The sequence below is a fragment of the Ranitomeya variabilis genome, chromosome 1 (genome assembly GCF_051348905.1).
Source record: "Ranitomeya variabilis isolate aRanVar5 chromosome 1, aRanVar5.hap1, whole genome shotgun sequence".
Taxonomy (NCBI): domain Eukaryota; kingdom Metazoa; phylum Chordata; class Amphibia; order Anura; family Dendrobatidae; genus Ranitomeya; species Ranitomeya variabilis.
This window is the reverse complement of record NC_135232.1, coordinates 27508014-27523021: the sequence shown is the minus strand read 5'-3', so window position 1 is coordinate 27523021 and position 15008 is coordinate 27508014. Positions and strand designations below refer to the sequence as shown.

Sequence of the window (15008 nt, the reverse complement as noted above, 5' to 3'; positions counted from 1 at the left end):
GTTGGCCGGGTGAGGCCTGGAAGAAGACCACCCCCTACACTACAAGATTGAGTAAGCAAGAATGCTTTAATAATTGTAAATAGTTACTGTTCTACCGTTTTGCTGCTAAACCCGTCCAGGGTTAACTCTTAAAGGGATCCCTTTGTTGACCCGGGATCCCTATAGTTTCTGCTTTTTGTTTGTTTTTCTACCTTTTCGTTCCATTATCAAGAACTGCCGCAATCATGAACAGTGCATGATACAAACTGCTTTTAAATAGTTTGCACCTTCTTAAAGGTGCTCCCTACTGGTTTTACTTGAAAGAAGGACTCTTTGCGAAGATACCGTACCGCAGCCTTTGCTGAGTACGAACTGGTAGCTTGAGAAGATGTACTACCTCATAGAGACTTGATCCCCTCTTAAAGGGGATGTTCACTTGTTGCACTTAAAGAATGGTATTGCTTTAAGACAGATAGATGGCAATAATGTCTTAAAAAGAGAAAGTAATAATGCTGATATGTAAGAGTTAAATGTAACTAATAGTATTAGCAATTGGATAAAACTTAACCTTTAATTGGTCTATATAAAATGGTGCATATACATGGACTATAAAAATAGACAAAAGAACAGAACAACAAACACCCTTGTGCTGAGTGCAACCTAACCAAACAGAATGAGGGGAAAACAACAAATAAAAACGAAAAAAGTTGACAGTGACTAGGGGTCACAATGTAACAATGACCCTGATACCTGGCTAGGGATACGTTTTAATAACCAATGCCTGTTTTGGTATATGGAGCTCCTAGATTTGGCAATGTGTTGTCCCTTTTAAATGTAACTAACTAGTTAATTGTAAGAAAGGTTCAATAATGTTGATAGAAGGATGAGGACAGGAAGTGAACCCGTAGGGGTTAGTGGTGAGTCCTCTTAGGGGCCATATAGAGATGGCTCAGTGACCTCAAACTGAAAGAAAAACATGTTCTATACTGTGTATAGTAGTGGAGCGGCAGTAGGCCCGGGTTGAAAGGGGCGGTCCTGTAAAGAAAGGAGAGGCAGTAGGTCTGGAGCATCTAGGACAGGCGGTCCTGCAGATTTAAAGAAGGAGTATGAAGTTAATTGCCTTATAATGTATTATAATAAGGTCTTTAGTGGATTTAGAGTGTACATCCTTAAAGGCAATGTTAAATTATTGTTTAACAATTTTGTACTAAGTAGAATACCCGGTTGGGTAAAAGAAAGTTAGTTATAGCATGTTGCTATAATATTTAACCATGTTTGTAACGTTCAAGTGTCCTCACCTCCCATAAAGGGAAGCCTGTTTAAATATGCTTACTGTTATTGCACTCACAAAAATTGTATGTCTTTTTGCTGACATGTATTGTTGTTTTCTTCCCAGTCCCGGAGTACTGGATTTAACCGGGGGGGAGTGCAGCGCCCCAGAGTCCTGGTCGTTGCAGTACTGTGGCTCCGCCGCTAAGGGGGGCTATGGTACGTCTGATGGCACTGAAGGAGTTCATCTGACCAGGTATCACAGACACCAATACATTTCACAGTCGGGCCTCCAGGGGGAGCTAAGGGTGCTATTTATTAGGCCACTCCTCACCACTGTGGGTAAACTGGGGGTCAGGCAGGAAGTTAGAGGAGAAAGCTGACTGGGTTGGAACCAGGCAACACCTTGTGGCAGAGGGTGTTGTGGGGGAAGATTCGGTAGGGTCCCTGTCAGGTTTGGGACCCTGACAGAGGCCTGGCTACAAGAAAGAACGTCACGGGACCGTGCCTGCTCAGCATAGTGGCGGTGCCCAAGAAAGGATCAGAAGCGAGATAGATTGTGCTGAGTGAGAAACGAGATCAAAGCAAGAGGAGAATACCAGTAGGGGTCGTGCTGTAAGACCGAGGCAACATCCTACTGAGGCGCACAACCGGCGGCCGGAACGCCGAGGAAGTATTTATATATCTAGCTCCAAGCAATACTTCAAACCAACGGCAGGACAGTCAGTCTAAGGCGGGCTGTCTCACCTAAATCACCTATGAAGACATGGGGGGCACACTAGGAGAGGGGCGACTCTAGGGTCCCGGAAGAGCTCCGAGCCTACTCGTCATACGGGTGCCGTCCTAACCAGAACATCAGGGAGGGACGGAGGAGAAGAACATCCGAACGAGTTGTGAGGGAACTTCAGAAACAGACACAACAGTTGTGGGGACTTTCCGTAAGCACCGCAGGGAAGGACCACAACACATAGCGCTAGCGGGAAGGCACAGATTTCCACTTGCAAAGAGAACTCTGGAGGTGCCATTGGACCGGCCGGACTTGCGCAGCCTGGTGAACCGTATTCCGGACTGAGGACCCAGAGATCTTCAGTAAAGAGACTGCAACCTGGTGTCCTCGTTATTTACTGCACCGCACCACCACCACTACCATCATCTACATCTATCATTCACTGTGCGCCCCTCGGCAGGGTCACGGACCGGGCCTAGCCACCGTGACAACCCCAGAGCAGAGACTCAGAGGCCCGGTACCGGGTACCCCTCGGCCCTGCGGCAGTGGGGGCGCTACATATGCGAGGACCCCTATACTGTGCATGTAGAGGACCCCTATACTATGCATGCAGAGGACCCCTATACTGTGCATGCAGAGGACCCCTATACTGTGCATGTAGAGGACCCCTATACTGTGCATGTAGAGGACCCCTATACTGTGCATGTAGAGGACCCCTATTCTGTGCATGTAGAGGACCCCTATACTGTGCATGTAGAGGACCCCTATTCTGTGCATGTAGAGGACCCCTATTCTGTGCATGTAGAGGACCCCTATTCTGTGCATGTAGAGGACCCCTATTCTGTGCATGTAGAGGACCCCTATACTGTGCATGTAGAGGACCCCTATATATACTGTGCTTGGCTGTCTCTGCTCCTGGTGCCCCCATGTACCAGGACATCTCTGCGCCCCTATAGCGGACAGTTTGGGGTCCCCAGTGGTGACGCCTCAGCCGCGGCCCCTCCGCCTCCTCCTAATCCCCCCGACATGCTGCTCCATTAGTCTGAGTGGCCGGACCATGTCGCCTCCATCTGGGCCAGTACTAATCCCCATTATCTGCTTAGTCCGCTCCGTCCCCCCGGTGCTGTGGGTGTAATCTCCCGTGAGCCCCTCCTCGTCTCCCCCTCCCACCCACACGTGCTAAACCCACCAGGATCCAGAGCATCGTCCTGCGGGTCTCCTGCATCGGGGGTCGCCGCTGGTCACCGTGACAGGACATGGATCTGAGGAGTGATTCCCGGTCCTGTCTGCGGCTGCTGCTGCTGCTGCTGAACCTCTTCCTTGGATTTGTCCTGTGCTCCAGGAAAGCTGTCACCCCCCGGAGACAAGGTACGGGGGTCCCGGCAGCCCGCCCTGTCACTCGGGGACCCTTCTCAGAGCTCAGGGAGAACTTTCTGCAGATGAAGCGGAGCTGAGTTTGTCATTCAGATCTATGGAGCAGTAACGACAAACTCCGCTCCATAGTACAGAGGGAGGAGGCGGCGGCGGGAGGATGGAGGAGAGGGCTGAGGCAGCTGCGGCATCTGGGGTTAATCAGGGGCTCACATCTGAGGTGAATGGTGGGCACAGGATGGAACAGAGCAGGAGTGGTCTGTGCAGTGGGGTCCTGTGTCTGCTCTGTGCAGTGGGGTCCTGTGTCTGCTCCGTGCAGTGGGGTCCTGTGTCTGCTCCGTGCAGTGGGGTCCTGTGTCTGCTCTGTGCAGTGGGGTCCTGTGTCTGCTCCGTGCAGTGGGGTCCTGTGTCTGCTCTGTGCAGTGGGGTCCTGTGTCTGCTCCGTGCAGTGGGGTCCTGTGTCTGCTCCGTGCAGTGGGGTCCTGTGTCTGCTCCGTGCAGTGGGGTCCTGTGTCTGCTCCGTGCAGTGGGGTCCTGTGTCTGCTCAGTGCAGTGGGGTCCTGCGTCTGCTCCGTGCAGTGGGGTCCTGCGTCTGCTCCGTGCAGTGGGGTCCTGCGTCTGCTCCGTGCAGTGGGGTCCTGTGTCTGCTCCGTGCAGTGGGGTCCTGTGTCTGCTCAGTGCAGTGGGGTCCTGTGTCTGCTCCGTGCAGTGGGGTCCTGTGTCTGCTCCGTGCAGTGGGGTCCTGTGTCTGCTCCGTGCAGTGGGGTCCTGCGTCTGCTCCGTGCAGTGGGGTCCTGTGTCTGCTCCGTGCAGTGGGGTCCGGTGTCTGCTCCGTGCAGTGGGGTCCTGTGTCTGCTCCGTGCAGTGGAGTCCTGTGTCTGCTCCGTACAGTGGGGTCCTGTGTCTGCTCCGTGCAGTGGGGTCCGGTGTCTGCTCCGTGCAGTGGGGTCCTGTGTCTGCTCCGTGCAGTGGGGTCATGTATCTGCTCCGTGCAGTGGGGTCCTGTGTCTGCTCCGTGCAGTGGGGTCCTGTGTCTGCTCCGTGCAGTGGGGTCCTGTGTCTGCTCCGTGCAGTGGGGTCCTGTGTCTGCTCCGTGCAGTGGGGTCCTGTGTCTGCTCCGTGCAGTGGGGTCCTGTGTCTGCTCCGTACAGTGGGGTCCTGTGTCTGCTCCGTGCAGTGGGGTCCTGTGTCTGCTCCGTGCAGTGGGGTCCTGTGTCTGCTCCGTGCAATGGGGTCCTGTCTGCTCCGTGCAGTGGAGTCCTGTGTCTGCTCCGTGCAGTGGGGTCCTGCGTCTGCTCCGTGCAATGGGGTCCTGTCTGCTCCGTGCAGTGGGGTCCTGTGTCTGCTCCATACAGTGACGTCCTGTGTCTGCTCCATGCAGTGGGGTCCTGTCTGCTCCGTGCAGTGGGGTCCTGTGTCTGCTCCATACAGTGACGTCCTGTGTCTGCTCCATGCAGTGGGGTCCTGTCTGCTCCGTGCAGTGGGGTCCTGTGTCTGCTCCGTGCAGTGGGGTCCTGTGTCTGCTCCGTGCAGTGGGGTCCTGTGTCTGCTCCGTGCAGTGGGGTCCTGTGTCTGCTCCGTGCAATGGGGTCCTGTCTGCTCCGTGCAGTGGGGTCCTGTGTCTGCTCCATACAGTGACATCCTGTGTCTGCTCCATGCAGTGGGGTCCTGTCTGCTCCGTGCAGTGGGGTCCTGTGTCTGCTCTGTGCAGTGAGGTCCTGTGTCTGCTCTGTGCAGTGGGGTCCTGTCTGCTCCGTGCAGTGGGGTCCTGTGTCTGCTCCATGCAGTGGGGTCCTGTCTGCTCCGTGCAGTGGGGTCCTGTGTCTGCTCCGTGCAGTGGGGTCCTGTGTCTGCTCCGTGCAGTGGGGTCCTGTCTGCTCCGTGCAGTGGGGTCCTGTGTCTGCTCCCTACAGTGGGGTCCTGTGTCTGCTCCGTGCAGTGGGGTCCTGTGTCTGCTCCCTACAGTGGGGTCCTGTGTCTGCTCCGTGCAGTGGGGTCCTGTGTCTGCTCCGTGCAGTGGGGTCCTGTCTGCTCCGTGCAGTGGGGTCCTGTGTCTGCTCCCTACAGTGGGGTCCTGTGTCTGCTCCCTACAGTGGGGTCCTGTGTCTGCTCCCTACAGTGGGGTCCTGTGTCTGCTCCGTGCAGTGGGGTCCTGTGTCTGCTCCCTACAGTGGGGCCCTGTGTCTGCTCCGTGCAGTGGGGTCCTGTGTCTGCTCCGTGCAGTGGGGTCCTGTGTCTGCTCCGTGCAGTGGGGTCCTGTGTCTGCTCCGTGCAGTGGGGTCCTGTGTCTGCTCCGTGCAGTGGGGTCCTGTGTCTGCTCCCTACAGTGGGGTCCTGTGTCTGCTCCCTACAGTGGGGTCCTGTGTCTGCTCCGTGCAGTGGGGTCCTGTGTCTGCTCTGTGCAGTGGGGTCCTGTGTCGGGGACGGCACTGGATCAGCAGTAACAGGAGCCTCCTGCTCCCCCATCATCTTCTTTGTTGTGGAACTTCTGTCTTCTGCTTTTGTAATTTTGTAACAAAAAAAGTATCAACAAAATAAAACAACGGGAGACATAAAATGACCCATAACATCCAGAGCAACTCGTAATCCTTGTTCCGTATCCCCAATTTATTCATCGTACTAGGAGATCTATCTATCTATCTATCTATCTATCTATCTATCTATCTATCTATCTATCTATCTATCTATCTATCTATCTATCTATCATCTACCTATTATCTATCTATCTATCTATCTATCTATCTATCTATCTATCTATCTATTATCTATCTATCTATTATCTATCTATCTGTCTGTCTGTCTATTATCCATCTGTCATCTATTATCTATCTGTTATCAATCTCTTATCTATCTATCTATCTATTTATCTATTATCTATTTATCTATTATCGATCTATCATGTATCTATCTATTATCGATCTATCATCTATCTATTATCCATCTATCTATCTATTATCTATCTATCTATCTATCACCAATCTATTATCTATCTATTTATTATCTATCTATCTATCTATTATCTATCTATTATTATATTATCTATCTAGCTATCTGTTATCTATCTATCTATCTATCTATCTATCTATCTATCTATCTATCTATTATCTATCTATTATTATATTATCTATCTATCTATCTATCTATCTATCTATCTATCTATCTATCTATCTATCTATCTATCTATCCATCTATCTATCTATTATCTATGATATCTGCAGATTTTCCTGTACTGACAGCTATCAGTAGATTACTTCCATTAGTCCGGATATTTTGCACTTTCTGCTGTTTTTCTGACCTGCAGCTGAGTTGTCGCCCAGGTTGTGGGGATTTGAGGTGAATATGAGACACTTGTGTGTTTTGCACTAATTCGCCATTGTTAACTTGCTAGGAGCCGGGATAACACGGTGATGGTAATTACTCCCTGTACAATGGCAGGAGGGGAAGCTTCATTATTACACCTGTGAGCAGGAGGGGTTAAATCAGAGCAGCTGGCAAAATACTATGCCGGGGTCCTCCTTGTCAACTCATTGCCCAACCTTTTCTGAAAAATAAGGTCTAACAATGAGCCCTAAAACCAGCGACCCAGTGACAATGCCAACTAAAAACTACCTAAATAATACGGCCGTACAGCAACGGTAGTAGCACCATACAGTGCCTAAATAATTCTGCCGTACAGCAACTAAATAATACCACCGCCTAGTGTCTACATAATACCGCATACAGTACTGAAATAGTTCTACCATACAGTACCTCAAATTCTTCCACTTCTATAGTCATATACAGCACTTAGCCACTATAAAACTCATCCCTGCAGTGTAGATTCAACTGCATTAATTTTACATAAAAAACACTTTGTCATATATTCTTATAAGGGCTCTTTGGTGCTCAGCTCTGCCCCCTCAATCATGTCCTCCGCACCTCCCATCAGCTTGATTGATAGCACTCGCCCATTATTGAGCGCTTCATGAACTGAATCCATGGCCCCGCAGGAACCAGACAGACACGCACCCAGTGTCAGTGCCAGTGCGCTCTCTTCCCTCTCTCCTGTCTGCAGCCCACTACTGTGTGATCCTATGTACAGCCTGAAAGCCCCGCAGACAGGAGAGAGAGATGAGAGCGCACCGGCATTGACATAAATAATAATTCATATAATCCGTAATATTGCCATATACTACTTAAATAATTCTGCCATATAGTATCTAATACCGCATATAGTACTTAAATATTACTGCACAGAATGCTTCAATAATACCATCATGCAGTTCTTAATACTGTATTTAGTTCTTAAATAATATTGACATATAGTGCAAAAATAATGCTGATAGTATTTACATAATACTACCGCTATACAGTAATTTATGCTATCACAGTGCTTAAATAATGCCGCCATATGGTCCTTAATACTGCCACTTAGTCCTTAAATCATACCACCATACAGTACTTAATACTGCCTATATACTGCTACATATCATATGTAAATAATACAATACCGAAATAATACAGCACATAGTACTTACAAAGTACAGCATATAGTACTTATATAATACCACCAGTGTTTTCATTATACTGCCATACGGCACATAGATCATACTGACTTATAGTGCGTAAGGGCTTGTGTGATACCTGTAGTGCACTGATATTTACCTTTAACCCTGAATCACTTCTGTGATTTGCTTGGTTGTACATTTCCCTGCACCTCTCCCTCTCCTGCTGATCCTGTATCTGTAATATTTTCTTTACTTCCTGAGGATACCGCTTCAGCCACTTCAGGGGCGGCACTGAGGTCACTCATCACAGCTTCTGTCACCGCCATCCCCTGATCTCATCCTGTTTCAGGGGGGTGATGGAGATGTGAACACCGCCATACTGCATCTGTGCCAGCCTTCCACATCTTTACTGGCCTACGCCACACTTCTCCTGTCCTTGAAGGCCCCTTCTTCAATGTTCCCCACCACACTTCTCCTGTCCTCACCGTCTGCACCTTCAGTGTCTGCCGCCACACTTCTTCTGTTCTCACCGCCTGCATCTTCAGTGTCCCCCACCACACTTCTCCTGTCTCCTAATGCCCCATCTTCAGTGTCCCCCACCATACTTCTCCTGTCTCCAAAGGCCACATCTTCAGTGTCCCCCATCACACTCCTTCTGTCCTCACAGCCCGCATCCTCAGTGTCCCCTCCACACTTCTTCTGTCCTCGCTGTAGCTATCTTCACTATTCATCGCCACACTTTTTCTGTTCTAGACACCCACATCAACATTGTCCCCCACCACACTTCTTCTTTCCTCGATTACCCCATCTTCAGTGTCCACTACTACATTTGTTTTGTCCTTGATGCCCCATCTTCATTGTCCCCCACCACACTCCTTCTGTCTTCGACTCCCCCATCTTCAGTTTCAACTGCCACACTTTCTCTGTCCTTGATGCCCCCATCGTCAGTGTCCCCACCACACTTCCTCTGTCCTTGATGCCTTAATTGTCAGTGTCTCCACCACACTTCCTCTGTCCTTGATGCCTTAATTGTCAGTGTCTCCACCACACTTCCTCTGTCCTTGATGCCCCCATCGTCAGTGTACCCACCACACTTCTTCTGTCCTTAATGCCCCCATCTTCAGTGTCCACTGCCACACTACTTCTGTCCTTGACGCCCCCATCTTCAGTGTCCACTGCCACACTACTTCTGTCCTTGATGCCCCCATCTTCAGTGTCCACTGTCACACTTCTTTTGTCCTCGACACCCCATCTCCAGTGTCCACTGCCACACTTCCTCTGTTCTCACAGCCCACATCTTCAGTGTCCCCACCAGACTTCTGTCCTCACAGCCTGCATCTTCAGTGTCCCCACCAGACTTCTGTCCTCACAGCCCGCATCTTCAGTGTCCCCACCAGACTTCTGTCCTCACAGCCCGCATCTTCAGTGTCCCCACCAGACTTCTGTCCTCACAGCCTGCATCTTCAGTGTCCCCACTAGACTTCTGTCCTCACAGCCTGCATCTTCAGTGTCCCCACCAGACTTCTGTCCTCACAGCCCGCATCTTCGGTGTCCCCACCAGACTTCTGCCCTCACAGCCCGCATCTTCAGTGTCCCCAAAACACTTATTCTGTCCTATATGCCCCCATCTTCAGTGTCCACTTCCACACTTCTTCTGTCCTCGACATCCCGTCTTCAGTGTCCTCACCACAGTTCTTCTGTTCTCACCGCCCGCATCTTCGATAGCTTCTGCCACATTCCCTGCTTCTATCACCACCACTTTTTTCTTTGAAATGAGACCTCATCATCAGGGTGCGGTGATAGAAGCAAGGTGAGTGACAGTGCCCTGCCCCTTGATGACATCCTGCTATGGGGGAGTTGAGAGAAACCGCAGGGAAGTGGCTGCAGGTCTGTGCTCCTGAGAGGTCGCATCTGAGACCCTTCTCATATGAAACATCACAGGAAGAATTGATTGACAGGTGTCCAGGTTGGGCCGTTGGGCTAAACTGCGTTCTACAGTGTTGCAAGCAAAGACAGGATGACTGTTCCATAGGTCTTACGTCTTTTGCAAAAAAAGAGGGTGTATAGTCATGGCGAAAAGCAGCAGGTGATTATTGGGGTGGTGGTATTGGCCAGCACCAGGTGGGGGCTCCATCTTACTGCATGCTCCTGGCATCCATAGCTATAGCGGGATCACAATCGGTGCCACACCAGCAGTATTATAAGTGGCACACGGCCGGGCACAGATTTTGCAGTAGCTACAAGTTGATCCTCCGTCTTCCCCGCGTCCTTGACAATACGTTCCTTTCAGACGCCCCCTCCCCTCTATTTCTGAGCAGAAGCCACTAGCGTATCTTCATTAGTAGACCCTCCATTCGGGCAGTCGTGAACTTTGACGGACAATTGAAAAGTCAATAGATTCTCAGCGTGAAGCTTATTCCGAGCCTCGGAGAACACAGGCCCACATTATGTCGCCACTTTGCAGATGTTACAGAAATAGTGGTGAAGTTCGGCCGTGGCTCCGGATGCCGCATTCTTTCCCGAGTGCTGTTTTGTAAGCCATTACCTCCTATATACAAACACAATGTATCACTCACGTCCTTGTATGAAGGGGAGGTCGATTTCGGCTTTTAAGTCAGTTCACAAAGAAAAGTTATGTAACTTTCTAATATTCCTAATGGCTCAGTTCTTTTCCACTTTCTGACATTGTGATGGCTGCGTCCAAATGAGAAAAACAAGCATTAAACTGAATTTCTAGTCTTTCCGCTCACAAGAATCTAAGTATATGAACTGCAAAAATCTCCTGTCCTGGTAGTTTATTTTTGTTTTGTACACGCAATACTTGTCATTTCAGGTGACCGTTCAGAATAAGCAGTAACGTGTACAAGAGGAATAACACTATTTCTGACCATTATATGACTAGTATCCTGCATTTTCTTTTTACCAGTAACGCCCCTTTGTAGGCAATATCGCTATTTTCCAGTCGTCTCTGAGCTAGTGGGAGGATACTACCTGCCATGATGTCTCCCATACACAGCACACACAGACATGAGAGATTCCTGCTCCCCTGGCTCTATGTAGCACAAGCATCAATACCATGTAGGACATTATACAGCAGTACTGAGCAGTGCAGCTGTGAATCCTGCACTGGTATGAGACAAAACAAAGTGCCTTGTAGCTACTGTAGCATTGAGGACATTATGTAGCACTACTAACAAGTGAAAAACTTACTTAATCCGGTGAGCAATTCTTATGCAACATTGATAGATTCTGTGCTAACTCGGTGTTACCTCCATCCAGGCCTAAAAACAGCAAGTTCCAAGAATCTGGGGCAACAAAAATCACTTGTATGAAAAATACATAGCTTTTATTCCATCCTTAAAATAACATAGCAACGATAGAAATACAGTGTAGACAAAGCAACATTTTGGCCTTTTTCAAGCCATAAATTGTAAAGATACAGCTACTATTTAATGTTTGAAAAAGACTAAATGTTGCCGAAACGTTGCCTTGTCTACCTTGTCTTTTTATCGTTGCTATGCTATTTTAAGGATGGAATAAAAGTTATCTTTTTTTCATGTGAGTTACTTTTTTTTGCCTCGGATTCTTTGTAACTTTTGCACTACTAAAGAGTGTAACTGTGAATCCAGCTGCAGGATGAGATAAAACTTTTACCTGAAAGCAGCTGCAGTGAAATGGAAGACATTATACTGCAGCACCGAGCAGTGTATCTGTGAAACCAGCTCTGCGGTGATGTAAAACAGTTATCAGAAAGCAGCAGCATGGATGACATTATGCAGTAATACTGAAACGTGTAGCTGTGAATCAAGGTGTTAGGTGAGAGAAAACGTTTACCAGAAAGCAGCTGCAGTGTCAGGGAAGACATTAAACTGCAGTACTGAGCAGTATATCTGTGAATCCAGCTTAGGGGTGAGATAAAAACACCAGAAAGCAACATCATGGATGACATTATACAGCATTACTGAAAAGTGTAGCTGTGAATCAAGGTGTTGAGTGAGAGAAAACGTTTACCAGAAAGCAGCTGTAGTGACAGAGTAGACATTAAACTGCAGTACTGAGAAGTATATCTGTGAATCCAGCTCGGAGGTGAGATAAAAAAAATCTTATCAGAAAGCAACAGCATGGATGACATTATACCGCAATATTGAAACGTGTAGCTGTGAATCTAGGTGTCCGGTGAGATAAAACTTTTACCAGAAAGCAGCTGTGACAGGGAAGTCATTAAACTGCAGTGCTGAGCAGTGTAGCTGTGAATCCAGGTGAACTGAGCGAAAATGCTTCTCGAAAAACAGTAGAATGGAGGCCATTATGCAGCAGTACTAAAGAGTGTAGCTTACAGGTGAGATAAAACACTTATTAGAAAGCATCTGCACAATCTTTCTCTGCCTTTGTTTTTCACTTCCTGTCCTTTGATTATCTCTTCTCTGTCACTTTGCTCGTCACTCCTCCTCTTCGCTCCATAGTCCTAAGAACCGATGTCTTGTTTTCACCTACATGGATTTTAGCTGAATAATGAATTTAAGAGGTGGGGGAAAGAAAAGAGAAGGAGAAGAAGTGGCTCATAAATGGAGAAAGATGCAGAGATCACTGATACGATACATTACACAGTTTCTTGTACTATTCATTTATTTGCGCAGTTTGTTGAAGTGACAGACGCCATCTCAGCTGGTTTTCTTGTGGATTTCTGACCACTCAAACAAATCTTACAGATGATCGAATTGGTCAGAGTTGGCCATTTACACCCACCAATATTTTGTTAGGATAGAATCAGTTCTCATATTCCTTAATTGGTATTGTCCGAAAAAAAACTTTTTCTATTCTCTATATTAGTTTACAGTGCCTTAAAAAAGTACTCAAACCCCGTGAACTTTTCCACATTTTTTTCACGTTATATGCACAAACTTAAATATTATATAATATCGGGATTTTGTGTGATATCAATACAAAGTAGCGAGTAATTGTGAAAGGAATTGATACAGGGTTTTCTATTTATTTTAAAAATATAAATCTGGAAATTTGTATTCAGCCCCCTGCAGTCTGATACCCCTAAATAAAATCCTGAGTGACCAATCACCACCAGAAGTCACATAATTAGTACATTGAGTCCACCTGGGTGTCATTTCTTCTCAGTATATCTACAGCTGTTCTGTGAAGGCCTCAAAGGTTGGAGAACATTATGGATCAAACAGCATCATGAAAATCAAGGAGCTCACCAGACAGGTCAAGGATAAAGTTGTGGTGAAGAGTAAAGCAGGGTTAGGTTATAAAATAAAATAACCCAAGCTCTGAACATCTGACGGAGCACTGTTCAATCCATCATCCAATACCGCAAACCTACCACGGCATGGCCGTCCACCTAACCTGACATCTAAAGTCAGGAGAGCGTTAATTAGAGAAGCAGCCAAGAGGCCCATGGTCACTCTGGAGGAGTTGCAGAGGTCCACAGCTCAGGGGAAGAATCTGTCCACAGGACAGCTAGACTGGGGCGGAGGTTCACCTTTCAGCAGGACAACGACCCTATACGTCCAGGCAGAGCCACAATAGATGGTTTAGGTCACAGTATATTTCTGTTTGTGTATGACCCAGACCGAAATCTCATTGAGAATTGGAGACCAGACTTGAAAATTGCTGATCACAAATGTCTCCATCGAATCCCACTGAGTGAGAGCGAGTGTGCAAAGAAGAAGGGGCAAAAATGTCCTTTTTACCTGGGCAAAGCTGGTAGAGACAAACCCCAAAAGATGAGATGCATCCCAAACCCTTAGCGAGCCAGCTCTACAATATTTAGGTTTAACCTCTTAAATGCTTGTGCCAAGATTGACAGCAGCATTTAACAGCTTCAGAATGGCGTCGTTCACTTGTGTCGTGATTGTGGCTTGCCGATTGTCCATATGGCAGCTGGTGGTCTACAGAAGGTCCTTGTTTTTGCCATGTTGGAACTCCTGTGAAGCCCGATACTCTGCACTACTGCAGTATTGTAGTGTATTGTATAAGTGATGGCCGGTCAGGGAGCCAACATATGATGTAACTGGATGTCATGTCGGTAAGGAGTTAAGGGTATGTGCACACAATGTCTTTTTCGGGCAGATTCTGCCTGGAACCCGCCAGAAAAAGCGTTAAAAAAAATGTAAAAAAGAATGAACATATACACAGCAATATCAAAACGACTTGCTCCATCTTTTATATCTTTTTTCAACCACCGCAGGTCACAGCCGGAGGTTCGCACGCTACTCTGTATGTTCCGGCGGTCGTGGTGAGTGGTCACGTTACTAATGTCACCGCTCACCAAAGCCTCCGGATGTAACAGAGTCGAGGATCGTCGTGAGACCTCCTTATTATGGATTTACAGTGGACCTTTGTGGATTACTTTTATTTTTAGCAATAAATGAGTAAAAGAGGGTCGGGGAGTGATTTTTACAATTAAAGGACTTTCCTGTGTATGTGTCTCTCTTACTTTTGACTATGGGGTTAGTAATAGGGTTGTCTGACTGACACCTCTCCGTTACTAACTCCTGGGCTTGATGCCAGCAGACATTACACAGCTGACATCAACCCCAAAACCATTACCCTGTTTGCAACCGCACCAGGGCAATCGGTAAGCACTAGTATTTGCGCATCTAATTGATGTGCCATCTCTGGGGTGGCTGAGGACTGATGTTATTAGTTTGGGAGGGGAACAATATCCATGGCCCCTTCCCAGCCTGTTAATATCAGCTATCAGCTGTCTGCTTAGTCTTTGCTGGTTATTAAAAATAGGGGGGGACCCACATCATTTTTTCCTAGGGTCCCCCCTTTTAAATAACCAGTAAAGGCTACGCAGACAGCTGTGAGCTGATATTAATAGGCTGGGAACCTCCAGGGTTAGTGGCCCCTTCCCTGAATAATACCACCCGCCCTCAGCTGTGTGCTTTTCCTCAGCTGGTTATTAAAAGTATTTTATCTATCTCTATTTTTGTACATCTAACACCTAAACATCTATCATTTGTATTCTGCATTACTTGTCACACACGGACCTCACCGGTACTGGCTGTTCCAGGACTGGGATCACCAAGATGTATGAAGGGGCCTTAGAAGGAACGATAATCTGGAAATTAGTGTTCGTATGATTGCTTCTTCCCGATTATCGGCCCATCTAAACAGACTGTCAATTAGCTCTCCTTACTGGTCATCTATAT

General features: G+C 47.7%; 1 protein-coding gene across 1 annotated transcript in view; it reads left to right on the top strand.

Moving 5' to 3' along the window:
• Nucleotides 1–3083: 3083 nt before the first annotated feature.
• The window catches only part of EGFLAM (EGF like, fibronectin type III and laminin G domains), a 115428-nt gene continuing 103503 nt past the window's right edge, over nucleotides 3084–15008 (top strand). Inside the window, exon 1 of the mRNA XM_077281526.1 lies at nucleotides 3084–3343. Coding sequence (XP_077137641.1) covers nucleotides 3232–3343 — 112 coding nt within the window. The 5' untranslated portion in view covers nucleotides 3084–3231. The remainder of the gene's footprint in view (nucleotides 3344–15008) is intronic.